The sequence below is a fragment of the Salvelinus namaycush genome, chromosome 29 (assembly GCF_016432855.1).
Source record: "Salvelinus namaycush isolate Seneca chromosome 29, SaNama_1.0, whole genome shotgun sequence".
Taxonomy (NCBI): Eukaryota; Metazoa; Chordata; class Actinopteri; order Salmoniformes; family Salmonidae; genus Salvelinus; species Salvelinus namaycush.
The window spans coordinates 7,548,406-7,562,532 of NC_052335.1; the positions used below are offsets into that span (position 1 = coordinate 7,548,406).

The window sequence follows — 14,127 nt, forward strand, 5'->3', positions numbered from 1 at the left end:
GTAGTTACTTTGAAGAATATGAAATACATTTTTGATTTGTTTAACACTTTTTTGGTTACTACATGATTCTATATGTGTTATTTCATAGTTTTGATGTCTTCACTATTATTCTACAAAGTAGAAAATGGTACAAATAAAGATAAACCCTGCAATGAGTTGGTGTGTCCAAACTTTTGACTGGTACTCTGTCAAGTCTCATTCACATATAAATAATATATACCAATTAGCAGATGCTTTTATCCAAAGCGACTTTGTCATGTTTGCACACATTTTTTTGAACGTACTGGTGGTCCCGGGAATCTAACCCACTATCCTGTCGTTGCAAGCGCAATGCTCTACCAACTGAGCAAAACTCTCAATCTAAATAGATGTGTTGCAGTGGTCCCCTGACTAACGCCCTGGCAATGAGGGTGTTTTGTGATCAGGGATGTGACAGCCAATAGGAAAAGCCCTCAGCCTCAAGGGCTCGTGGGATGTCTGGTGCCTGTGTGGTGGAAACCACTCTCCCTCTCGCACACAGGAAGTGGTCACCAGGCTTCATCTGCATAATGACTGTCTTGACTCTGAAGAGGCCTCGGAGCAACGATTTGATTGTGTCCCCAAAAGGGAGGGAGGGAGGAATGGAAGTGGAGGAGAGAGGGGGAGAGACTGAGGGGGAGGGGGGAGAGAGGACAAAGGGATAGAGAGGAGAGGGTGAGGAGAGGACGGATCGAGGGAGGAACAGAAGAGAGAGGAGGGGAAGAGGCACACAGGAGTTAGGGTGTGCCTGGCTGGCCAGTAGTAGCATTGATCTCCCATAGCAGAGCAGTAGTATAGACTCAGTGTAGCATTGGGGACCCACTAATTGTATGGTGTTTTAGGGGGAGTTGGGGGGGAGGGGCAGTGGCGGTTGACGTGTCATTCCACTTTGAGGCCCTCTGAGACGTTTTGGGACGGTAATGACGGGGTGCTCGGTTGTGTGGTGTGTGTGCGGGGGGGGGGGGGGGGGGGTGATTGGCACGCTTGGTTTATGGAGGGTGGATACAGCAAGGGAAGGAACCTTGAGGAGGGGGCATTCTCTCTCTGTGTGTGTGTGTGTGTGTGTGTTTTGCTGTGGATGTGACTTATACTTACTGAAAGAACAGTGCATTAGGCTAACCCTGTAGTTGATCTAATATAAGGCCCATTAAAATAGCTCGAATCAGTGCATATAGGCCACATTTCTGAAATGAGGATGGCCTAGTTATAGAAATGGTCTATGTAAGTTAAGTAGTTCAGTCCTGTATATGTTATGTACCGCATAATGTAAGCTCAACTGTTGTCTCAATCACAATAACCTACCTAGGAGAAGTAGGCCTAATGGTTAAATGAAATATATGTATACTTTTTATTTTTTTACAGAGTTTAGTGGCTATCCCCCTCATTAGTCAGTGTGTGTGTGTGTGTTAGGAGGGCTGTGTGTGAGGCTGATCAGTGGTCAGTGATCGGCATGGCCTCCCACGGGACAAACAAACACTTCAATGGACCAACTCAGCATGGCCCAGCTCACTGTTAGCAGGGCCAGCATCTGGCCTGTGTGTGTGTGTGTTAGTGTTGTTTGTGTCAGTGTCTTTGTGTTTGTGCACACTCGTCGTGTGTGATGCGCATGCCTGTGTGTGTGTGTGTGCGTCTCTTTCTCTATTGATCAGGGCCGTGTGTGTGTGTGTTATATTATTGATCAGGGACATGTGTGCTCCACAGCCCTGTTTCCACCCAATGATCTAAGGGACCAACCCCTTTCATCAGAAGGACCACTGCACTGACCATGGCCACAGACATCTCATTACCGGTTAATATTATAAAGCCACCATGGTAACAGTGGCAGGAACAATGCCTTGTTTGTTGTTGTAGAAATTTTAATAAATGGTACCTAAATCAGTAACGGCCAATGGTGTGTATGTATGTACAGTATGTTTGCGCATGCGTCCAAACAGTGGCGATGAGGTCCCGTAGAGCATTTTGTGTGTGTTTGTCTGTGTCCCTTCCCTATCTCTGTCCCTGTCTTTGTAAGGAGATGTGGTTTGTGTGTCTGTTTGTTTGTTTGCAGGGGTGGATTGACCATCTGGCAATTCTGGCAAATGCCAGAGGGGCTGGACAATTTTTTTGTTGTTGGGTGAGCTGGTCGAAATTGACACACACACTCTAAAAAATTGGTATAAAAATAAAACAATCAAAAAGGTGACATGGCCGGTGGCCCATGGGCCTGCTAAGATGTTTTTTTTATTTGTTTTTTTTTATCTATAATGAGCCTTTGGCCCTACCAAGATAGGCCGGCCTGGTTTTCTGATAAGCTGAGCTCCGGTCACGCAAACTCACGTTCAAAGTCAAACGCGGCATCAGAAAAGAGCCCAGCTCCGACTGTGTCATGAGTTAGACAGCCAAGATCATGGATCATAAAAAAAATAAACTAAACTAAGTGTAGAAAGAGCACATTCCTCATTGTCACCTCACTCAATTCTTGGGGCGGCTAAAACTATGATTTGGTCAAACAGTAAAGTGCAATATCCTCATGTACTGAAAGTATCTGGCCTGTGCCCTCAGTGGGGCCTGCTGCTGTCATGAACGAGCCACTCTCCTCTCCCCTCATGTGTTCGAGATAAAAATGCATTCTGATCATTTCAAAATGCAATTGTGGGAAAAACACAGCTTTGGATTCTTCTTCCCCTTGTCCCTGTCGAAGAGAGGAGGGTCTCAGCTTTCTGTAGGGGTCATTTATTTCTTAGCTCAATAGAAACTATTTTACAACCAATATATTTGATATGTTTTGAGATATGGAGTGGCGTGCGTGCGAAAAATGTTCACCTGCCGTTGCGAGGGCATAGGCCTTGGGTAGTAGCTTACAACTGCAATGTTGTTTTTAGGACATAACATTTACTGTTGGATGAATACATGGCTACTAGTAGTGGGTATTATATTTAGTTAGCGATCTAGTTCATGTGCTTTGTTTCCACTTCCTCAGGTGTTTAAACCCAAATTAATTAGCGTAAGATATATTAGTTAGTACACATAAAGATGTATGCAATTAATTAAAAATATATATATATACAACAATTTAAATTCTGTAGTTCTATTTTGAAAGTAAAATATAGCAACTTGTTTTGTCAACCAAAAATATCTCTCATTTGCAATATAGCCTAAGTCATTAGCTTGGCTTTTATAATGTGTAAGGTATGCTTGGGCGGTATCCAAATTGTCATACCTTCATACCGACCTTGTAACATCCTGTGATATTCTGTAATACCGGCACTGAACACAGGGGGCACTATTTTCAAACTCCACTGAGCCTTTGAGATACATAGGTTAGCAGTGTTAACAAGTGCATGTAAAATCCCATAACGAATGCTAACTAAATGCTAACGATTGCACATTTTATACAGTCGCTGACCTAAACTTTACTGAACAAAAATATAAACGCAACATGTAAAGTGTTTCATGAGCTGAAATAAAAGAACAAAGAACACAGAAATGCACTGCATCTCAGTACTTGAGGTGTCACTACAGCCCCGGGTTCGATCCCAGGCTATGTCACAGCCGGCCGTGACCGGGAGACCCATGAGGCGGCACATAATTGGCCCAGCGTTGTCTAGTTTAGGGGAAGGTTTGGCCGGCTGGGATGTCCTTGTCCCATTGCGCTCTAGCAACTCCTTGTGGCGGGCCGGACGCCTGCAAGCGGACTTTGGTCGCCAGTTGTAGGGTGTTTCCTCCTATACAGTGGTGCGGCTGGCTTCCGGGTTAAGCGAGCAGTGTGTCAAGAAGCAGTCTTGGCAGGGTCGTGTTTCGTAGGATGCATGGCTCTTGACCTTTTCCTCTCCCGAGTCCGTATTGGAGTTTCAGCAATGGGACAAGACTGTAACTACCAATTTGGATATCATGAAAAAGGTGTAAAAGTTTTTTAAAGAGGGGGTAAAAAGTACAAATAAAAAAAACAATTGTCACATAACACAATGACACATGTCTCAAGTTTTGAAGGAGCGTGCAATTGGAATACTGACTGCAAGAATGTCCACCAGAGCTGTTGCCAGATAAATTAATATCCAATTATCTGCCATAAGCTGCCTCCAACGTTGTTTTGGAGAATTTGGCAGTATGTCCAACCTGCATCACAACCACAGGCCACGTGTGACCACACCAGCCGCGGACCTCCACATCCGGCTTCTTCACCTGCGGGATCGTCAGAGACCAACCACCCGGACAGCTGATGAAACTGAGGAGTATTTCTGTCTGTAATAAAGCCCTTTTGTGGGGAAAAACTCATTCTGATTGGCTGGGCCTGGCTCCCCAGTGGGTGGGTCTATGCCCTCCCAGACCCACCCATGGCTGCGCCCCTGCCCATTACTGTGAAATCCATAGATTAGGGCCTAATGAATTAATTTCAATTGACTGATTTCCTTATCTGAACTATAACTCAGTGAAGTCGTTGAAAGTGTAACATGTTGCGTTTATATTTTAGTTTGGTATATTTGCAGGACAGTCATCCCAGCTCAAAGTTATACAAGTAACTCAAAAATACTACTCAGTTTGCTGCACGCACAAAACAAATATTGGACAGCAAGGCTCTTGATCCAGGAGGAGATTCTCTGCTGTTACCAATCGAGGCTTGATTTTGCAAGATGCCTTGCATTTAGCAAGATAGCTAACTAGCTACTAAATTAGCAAATCAAATACACAACTGCAGAGCATTTAGAACATTTGAGACAGTTAACTTAATAGTTACTCACAAGGCTCCAGTCACTATTCGTTGTGTGCTTGTAAACAAACACTATGTGACTGGGGACTACGGGTAAGATTCATAATGAAAAGTTATGTGATGAGTGAAATGAAGAACAATTTTTTTTTTTTTTATCTCCTAACGTATTGCACAAGTTGACTACAGGTATTTACTTAAAAAGTAGCTCCAAATATTCCAATTTATAAAAAATAAAAAAAACTTTAAATAGTTTTGGCGGTATTGAAAACCATCCTGTGGCTATTTCAAAATACTCCGGTATACGGCATACTGCCCAAGCCTAGTATAAGGCTTAAGCAGACAGGCATACAGACAGTGAGAGAACAAGAAGAAGCACAGAGTGACAGCAGAGAAGATGCTGAGACAGATAGCACAACAGGGAGGCAAACAGTGTGGATAAAATGCCAGGGCTGAATTCTTGTCCCAGTCCAGCCGTGTGTGTGTGTGTCCAGATGGCCCTCACAGATGGATGCCAATGAGGTCTTAAAGGAGATTACCTCCCTCTATTCTCAGCCCCATTGCTCCTTCCTTAAGACCGCAGGAGCCCTGCCCTGCCTGAGACAGAGCAGCCTAATTAGCAATGCGCTAAGCGAACTAGCTTAGCATCCCCTGTGGTATGTCTAGGGGAGAAACCGCTAATGTTGTTAGCCATGTTAACCTACCCCGGAGGCATTAACCTGCCCACGCCGCCCACTGTCGAGTCACCGTGGCCCTACAGGGGAGGGAGGAATGAGAGATTTGGACAGGAGAAAAAGTCAGATAGCAACATAGAGGGAGGTGGAGATGAGGCAAGCGAAAGAGGGGTGGTAGCCATATTCTGTTTGTTTGATCTTTGCTTGTTAGCCACTCAGGTTTTCACAGTGTACTAATGGTTTATCTGGAGGAGGAACACACAGAGAGAGAGGCAGGCTAGGGCCAGGTTTGAGCCTGTAATTGAGAGGTTGGAGACACCCACAGAGGTGTTAAGTAGAGTGAGCAGAGGTGTGGAGAGAGGTGCACACTGGGAAACAGAGTTTTTACTGAAGAGAAGGCATGTCAGCGGTTTTGAATTTTTTTCGTTATTTAACTAGGCAAGTCAGTTCAGAACACATTCTTATTTACAATGACGTCCGACCCCGACAACGCTGGCCCAATTGTGCACCGCCCTATGGGACTCCCAATCATGATACAGCCTGGGTTCGAACCAGGGACTGTTGTAATGCCTAATGCAACTGCGATGCAGTGCTTTAGACCGCTGCGCCACTCGGGAGCCCAAAGACACAGTTAAAGACATGGTTGGACAGAATAAACAACACAGAAATTACTTAATTGTATCATTATAACTAAACTTGAGGCGAATGTAAGTAGGTCTGCTTTGTAGGAGGGTGTTCTGTTGGTGTACCTTTTAGCCCATTGACTTGATTCAACATGAAAAGAAAGGCTCCTTCTCTCTGTGTCCCTCGTCTGAATCCCAAATGGCATCGAGCTATTCCCTATTAAGTGCATTACTTTTGACCAGGGCCACTGGGGCTCTGGTCAACTGGTCAAAAGTAGTGCACTTTGTAGGGAATAGGGTGCCATTTTGGGCTGCAGCCTCAGTATCCTGCTGTCCAGTGAGAAGCCTTTGTTCTTTTGTATCCTGCTGCCCCCCCCTCCCCAATCCTCTCAGCAAGCCAGGGCTTCTGTTTACCTCTTTATGCGCCTGCTTATGAGTAGGGGGTACCCCCCCCCCCCCCCCCCCCCCCTTACACCCCTCCCTCCCCAGAGCAGGGTGTACTGTACCCCCATACTGCCCACCTACACCCTTCCCTCCAACTAGAACCCTCCCAACTTGTGTTGTGTGGGTGTGTAACTTGGATTTGCTTCAGCTACACTGGTATGTTTTGTGCATTAATAGTATATTAATAAGGGGAACAGTGGAGACACGGGCTTGACATTGTCTGCATTAAGTGGGATGTAAAGCCTTCTCGGGACAGGGTCTCCTGGTCAGGGAGCGTGTGTGTAACCCTGTGAGAGGCCTGCCCTATTGGCAATAGAGGCAGCAAGGGTGAGGCGCGGCCCAAATAAACACAAGACTTCAAATCAAATTTTGTCACATGCGCCAAATACAACAGGTGTAGACCTTACCGTGAAATGCTTACTTACAAGCCCTTAACCAACAATGCAGCTCAAGAAATAGTTAAGAAAATAATTACTAAATAAACTAAAGTTAAAAAAATCGAATAAAATAAAAAAGTAACACAAGAAAATGACATAACAATAACGAGGCTATATACAGGGGCTACCGGTACAGAGTTAATGTACGGGGTAAAGGTTAGTCGAGGTCACTTGTAAAGTGACTATGCATAGATAATAAACAGCGCGAAGCAGCAGTGTAAAAACAAAGGGAGGGGGGTCAATGTAAATAGTCCGTGTGGCCATTTGATTATTTCTTCAGCAGTCTTATTACTTGGGGGTAGAAGCTGTTAAGGAGCCTTTTGGTCCTAGACTTGGCGCTCCGGTACCGCTTGCCATGCGGTAGCAGAGAGAATAGTCTATGGGGAACTGGAGTATTTGACCATTTTTTGGCCCTTCCTCTGACACCGCCTAGTATATAGGTCATGGATGTCAGGAAGCTTGGCCCCAGTGACGTACTGGGCCACACGCACCACCCTCTGTAGCGCCTTCCGGTCAGATGGCGAACAGTTGCCATACCAGGCGGTGATGCAGCCGATCAGAATGCTCTCGATGGTGCAGCTGTAGAGCTTTTTGAGGATCTGGGGACCCATGCCAAATCCTGAGGGGGAAATGTGTTGTTGTGCCCTCTTCACAACTTAATGAGGGTAGACGTGAAGGCATCCAGGAGACAAAACACACACTCTCTACAGAACCAAAATCTCTCTCTCCCTCACACAGTCTCTTTCTCTCACACCAAACAATCACTAGTGTGCGTTAAAGTTGTTTTCACTCTTTCATTCTCCCTCCCAGTCTCCCCCTCTGGGATATAAGTGTTTTTTGTTTTGTTCCACTCCCGCTTCCTCCATCTATCCTTCTTCCTCTTAGGTATCAGTATATTTAGTTTGGTGTCTCTGTGTGTGTCTCTCAGGGACATCAAGCCAGACAACATCCTGATGGACATGAACGGCCACATCCGCTTGGCTGACTTTGGCTCCTGCCTTAAACTCATGGAGGACGGCACGGTGAGCACATGCACACACACACGGCTATGTTCCAAACCAAACACCTCCAAACCACCAACCAATCAACCCCCCCCCCCCCCCCCCCCTTTTGGCCTCCCCTCTGGCGGATTTCATGGCTCTGCCTGTTGTTAAGACACTTCCTCTAGTTGAGCTTCTCCAAAGGGGTTGGCAACTTGGCTTTGAATGAGTTGAGACCTTAGAGGACCCGTCTCTCTAAAGCTGCTGTGACTGATGCTCTTTTGGCCCGGTTTCAGTTAAGTGTTATTTATGTAGTATTAACTCTATGGCATGGTCTCGTTCAGGTTTGGTGGACGTATTTGACTCCAAACTCACTGTAGACACGCAATTAACATCTGATATACAGATTAATGCTCCAGATGATACATTGCCTTCAGAAAGTATTCATACCCCTTATTATTCCACATTTTGTTGTTAAAGCCTGAATTCAAAATGGATGAACAGTTTCTCAACCATCTACACGCGATACCCTGTAATGAGAAAGTGAAAACATGTTTTTAGAAATAGCACATTTATTGAAAATGAAATACGGAAATATCTCATTTATATAAGTATTCACACCCCTGAGTCAATACTTTGTAGAAGCGCCTTTGGCGGCGATTACAGCTTTGAGTCGTCTTGGGAATGTCTATTAGCTTTGCACATCTGGATTTGAGGATTTTCTCTCGTTCTTCCTTGCAGATTATCTCAAGCTCTGTTAAGTTAGATGGGGAGCGGCGGTGAACAGCAATCTTCAAGTCTTTCCCCAGATTATCAATGGGATTCAAGTCTGGGTTTTGGCTGTGCCACTCAAGGACTTCCACATTCTTGTTTTGAAGCCATTCCACTGTTGTTTGGCTGTATGTTTGGGGTACCTGTCCTGTCGGAACGTAAATCGTATATTACAGCAATTCACCAATCTGGGGTTTATGGGAGAGTGGCCAGACTCCTGAGAAAAAAAAGCACATGACAGCACGACTGGAGTTTGCAAAAAGGCACATGAAAGACAGAGTATAAGGCAAAAGAATCCCCAGTCTAAGGTAATTTGCACTCTGAAGCAGGTTCTCATCAAGGATTTGCCTGTATTTGGCTCCATTCATTGTTCCCTCTATCCTTACCAGTCTCCCAGTCCCTGTTGCTGAAAAGCATCCCCATAGCATGATGCTGCCACTACCATGCTTCATCTAGTGCTTTGCATTCAGGCCATAAAGTTAACATTTTGACCATAGATTCTTTTGCCTTATGCTCTGTCTTTCATGTGCCTTTTTGCAAACTCCAGTCGTGCTGTCATGTGCTTTTTTTTCTCAGGAGTCTGGCCCCTCTCCCATAAACCCCAGATTGGTGAATTGCTGTATAGACTGTTGTTCTTCTGTCAAGTTCTCCCTAATCAGCCAAGGAACTCTGTAGTTCTGTCAGAGTGGTCATTGGGTTCTTGGTCACCTCCCTGACCAAGGTCCTTCTTGCCCGGTTGCTCAGTTCGATCAAACGTCTAGCTCTAGGCAGGGTCTGGGTAGTTCCATATTTTCTTTTCCATTACCCAATTATGGAGACCACTGTGGCCTTGGAACATTTAAACGCTCTATAAATAGTTTTATATCCTTCCCCAGATATAATGTATGTCTCATCATAATAATCTCTAAGATCTACGGTCAGTTCCTTGGACTTCATGGTATAGTTTCTGCTCTGACATGCGCTGTCAACTGTGAGACCTTATATAGACAGGTGTGTTTCTTTCTAAATCATGTCCAAACAATTGAATGAGCCACAGGTGCTCCAATCAAGTTGTAGCGACATCTTAAGGATGATCAAAGGAAATTGGATTCACCTGAGCTCAATTTGGAGTGTCAGAGCGAAGGGGTGTTAATATTTGTGTAAATTAGATATTTTATTTTCAATACATTTGCAAAAACTTCTAAAAACATGTTTTCACTTTGTCATTATGTGGAATAAGTCAAGGGGTGTGAATACTTTCTGACGGCACTGTAAATAAAGTATTATATGATTTACATGGTTGATCCCTCATGTCATCCATCCACTCACTAATCGATTCATCTCCTGGGACCTCAGGTCCAGTCGTCGGTTGCCGTGGGGACCCCGGACTACATCTCTCCGGAGATCCTGCAGGCGATGGAGGATGGGAAGGGGAAGTATGGTCCTGAGTGTGACTGGTGGTCCCTGGGCGTGTGCATGTACGAGATGCTGTACGGGGAGACCCCTTTCTACGCAGAGTCATTGGTGGAGACCTACGGCAAGATCATGAACCACAAGGTGAGGGGGGCTGCTTAGTGGCTGATGGTGACTGGTAGTGACATTGTACTTACTGTACTAAAACCCATCTTTAAATAAGAGCTTTTTGTTTTTATTCAAACCTTTGTTCAAGACACGTGGGATTGTTTAGGTGTTAGGCTGAAGTCTGAGTTTGTACGTTCTAGGTACTTTCTGTTTCATAGACTTAGTTCTTCTTTCTGACTACAAAGCGTTCAACTCTTCCTTCTTCTCTACCCCTTTTTCTCCTGATCCTTTCCGTCCACCGACAGGAGGAGTTAGGTGCTGCTGTGAGTGTTTCTTTTTGGGGGTCTGATTGCCCAGTCCCAAATGGACCCTTTTCCCCTACCCCCTATACACTTCTAGAATCCTCTCAGATCTCCACAAGTGCATAGGCGGTAGGTGGCTTGGGGTCGATTTGGGACTGGGTCTGAGTGATAGTGGTTAAAGTGTGAGTATGTTCTGTTCAGGGGCTGTATGTATCAAGGGATTTAGAATAGGAATTCTGGTCTAAGATCACTTTAGCCTTTTAGATCATAATGAAGAAGATTATATGGACAGAAGGGACCTGATCCTAGATCAGAACTCCTACTCTGAGACGATTGATACATACGACCCCAGGTCTGTTCATAGTTAGTTTCAGCCTATCCTGACTCCAAACCACTCCGCTCTACCTTCCTAACTCTTCCCCCTCTCCCTTCCCATCACCTTTCAACTATACCTTCACTCTCACCCGGCGGCCATATTAGCTGAAGGAATGCCTTATTTGTGTGCATTAAACTATCTTGCATAGAACTATACTGCTTTCTACTGCAACAGGGGAAACATGCATGGGCTATATAATACATTTAAAAAATGTGCTGTGCTTCTTTGTCAAGGACCATATATATACATGAAACAGGAAAATAATTATAGTATGGAACTATACTGCTGTATACTGCAATAGGGGATAATGCATGATCAGTAAAAATAAACGAGAAATAGAAAGATTTTTGACAACTTTACACAAATAATATATTTGGATAGCATCCCAAATGGTACCCTATTCCCTGGTCAGAAGTAGTGCACTAAAATAGGGAATAAGGTGCCATTAGGGACATATCCTCATTATTCTGACTCCTTTCCCTCTCCTCCCTCCGCCGGGTCCCTAGGAGCGTTTCCAGTTCCCCCTGCAGATGACGGACGTGTCCGAAGAGGCAAAGGACCTTATCCGGCGCCTCATCTGCAGCCGTGAGCACCGCCTGGGCCAGAACGGCATCGAGGACTTCAAATCTCACCCCTTCTTCTCTGGTAGGGCTTGAAACCGTTTGAGGGGACTCCGTCTGTATCGCCGCAACTCTTGTCTGTATAACTTCAGCCTATTATCGCGCTAACTCTTGTCTCCAATCATCAAGATAAAATGACTATAGCTGCTTTTATCATGATGATTGCCGTTGAAGTGAAACTAGACGATAGTGATACGATTTTATACGACAATAAGAAACTGTATATTATGATAAATATGACCGTAAGAAACTATAATGCCAATGTCTGTCATTCCCGTCAGGCATCGACTGGGACAACATCCGTACGTGCGAGGCCCCTTACATACCAGAAGTCAGCAGCCCCACAGACACGTCCAACTTTGACGTGGACGATGACTGTCTCAAGAACTCGGTATAACTCTCTCTTTCTCTTTATGGGACTACAATCAAGGCTTAAAGAGTCTTCCTTACTCTTCTCATCTTTCCATTGTTTATCGCACCGTAATCTCAACGTTCTGCGATGTTGTAGAGGTGTGTTTTAATCAAATGTGTTTTGTGTTGTGTCAGGAGACGATGCCCCCTCCCTCTCACACGGCCTTCTCTGGACACCACCTGCCCTTCGTAGGCTTCACCTACACCAGTAAATGGTGAGTGGCCGCTATCAACGTCACTCATCTTCAGTTACAACGTTTACTTCTACAGCTTTGTTAGTATATACAGCATGCATACAAATACATCCTCACTCCTAGCCTGGTCCCAGATCTGTTTGTGCCGTCTTGCCAACCCCTATGGTCATGTTTGGCATAGCAATGAGCATAGACTACACAGCACAATCAGATCTGGGACCAGGCTACTTCACTCCTACTTTTCTATCATCTGATCTAACCTCAACCACACTGAAACTAACACTCAATTTCCACTAGTGAGAAGCTATTGAATCGGGATTGTTTGTCATCTTATCTCTTATCCTAGCCTGAAGGCTAATGGTCTGTTAATTGTGTTTTTTCTCTCCCCTTTGCTCTCTGTGTCTTTCTCTCTCACTCCCTCTCTCCTCACTTTCTCACCCTCTCTCCCCTTTCTCTACCCCTCTCTCTCTCCCCCCCCTTTCTCTTCCCCTCTCTCTCTCTCTCCCCTTTCTCTTCCCCTCACTCTCTCTCCCCTTTCTCTTCCCCTCACCCTCTCTCCCCTTTCTCTTCCCCTCACCCTCTCTCCCCTTTCTCTTCCTCTCTCTCTCTCCCCTTTCTCTTCCCCTCTCTCTCTCCCCTTTCTCTTCCCCTCTCTCTCTCTCTCTCCCCTTTCTCTTCCCCTCTCTCTCCCCTTTCTCTTCCCCTCTCTCTCCCCTTTCTCTTCCCCTCTCTCTTTCCCCTTTCTCTTCCCCTCTCTCTTTCCCCTTTCTCTTCCCCTCTCTCTTTCCCCTTTCTCTTCCCCTCTCTCTTTCCCCTTTCTCTTCCCCTCTCTCTTTCCCCTTTCTCTTCCCCTCTCTCTCTCTCCCCTTTCTCTTCCCCTCTCTCTCTCTCTCTGCCCTTTCTCTTCCCCTCTCTCTCTCTCTCTGCCCTTTCTCTTCCCCTCTCTCTCTCTCCCCTTTCTCTTCCCCGCTCCCCTTTCTCTCTCCCTGTCCTCTTTCTCCCCCACCTCCAGTACCCTATCTGACCGGGGCTGTTTGAGGGAGTCGGGTGGTTTGGGTCCGGCACAGATGGATGTATGTGTCCAGCGCAGTCTGGAGGAGAGTCTAGCTACTGAAGCCTACGAGAGGAGGATACGACGCCTGGAGCAGGAGAAGACTGAGCTCAGCCGCAAGCTGCTAGGTACACACACACACGCACATATACACTGAGTGTACAGAACATTATGAATATTGAGTTGGATCCCCCCTTTCCTCTTAGAACAGCCTCAATTCATCAGAGCATGGACTCTACAAGGTGTCGAAAGCGTTCCGCAGGGATACTGGCCCATGTTGACTCCAAAACTTCCCACAGTCGTGTCAAGTTGGCTGGATGTCCTTTGGGTGGTGAACCATTCTTCATACACACAGGAAACTGTTGAGCGTGAAAAACCCAGCAGCGTTGCAGTTCTTGACACAAACTGGTGCGCCTGGCTCCTACTACCACAAAGGCACTTAAATCTTTTGTCTTGCCCGTTCACCCTGTGAATGGCACAAATACACAATCATGTCTCAGTTGTCTCAATCCTTCTTTAACCTGTCTCCTCATCCGGGACACTCTCCAGATGTTTAATTTACACACCGTCTCTCTAATACTCTGAAATCACTTTCACACTCTCTTTTCACCCTCCCCTCAACCTCCCCTCTTTCCTCTTCCAGAGTCGACCCAGACAGTCCAGGCCCTGCAGCACGTGTCAGGAGAAGGACCAGCACCCGTCCCCTCTAACAAGGAGGTGGAGATCAGGAGTCTGAAGACTGAGATTGACATCCTCAAGAAACAGATCGCAGGTAAACATTCAACTGTAAAGATGTTACTGTGTAGTCGAACACAAACACATTCCAGCCAGGTCAGCGTTGACCATGCATGGATAGACTCGGACTGGAAATACATTCTACATAATGGGCAAGTGCAGATACAAAATGGAAAGATGGACAGTAATGACTAGGAAGACGTAATAGCTGGCAATAAATAATGCATACAGTAAACAAGCCAGGTTCATTATGGGAATTGCATAGTCATTGACCTATAAAATGAAATATATAATGACCGAAAACATA

The 14,127-nt window shown here is 45.5% G+C and overlaps 1 protein-coding gene across 2 annotated transcripts in view; it reads left to right on the top strand.

The window, feature by feature from the left end:
- LOC120024301 (serine/threonine-protein kinase MRCK alpha-like) overlaps positions 1-14,127 on the top strand; it is a 92,658-nt gene that overhangs the window by 48,302 nt on the left and 30,229 nt on the right. For both annotated transcript variants that reach the window (XM_038968511.1, XM_038968512.1), the window contains exons 6-12: positions 7,809-7,902; positions 9,967-10,167; positions 11,316-11,454; positions 11,711-11,820; positions 11,976-12,055; positions 13,047-13,213; positions 13,729-13,857. In XM_038968511.1, coding sequence (XP_038824439.1) covers positions 7,809-7,902; positions 9,967-10,167; positions 11,316-11,454; positions 11,711-11,820; positions 11,976-12,055; positions 13,047-13,213; positions 13,729-13,857 — 920 coding nt within the window. The remainder of the gene's footprint in view (positions 1-7,808; positions 7,903-9,966; positions 10,168-11,315; positions 11,455-11,710; positions 11,821-11,975; positions 12,056-13,046; positions 13,214-13,728; positions 13,858-14,127) is intronic.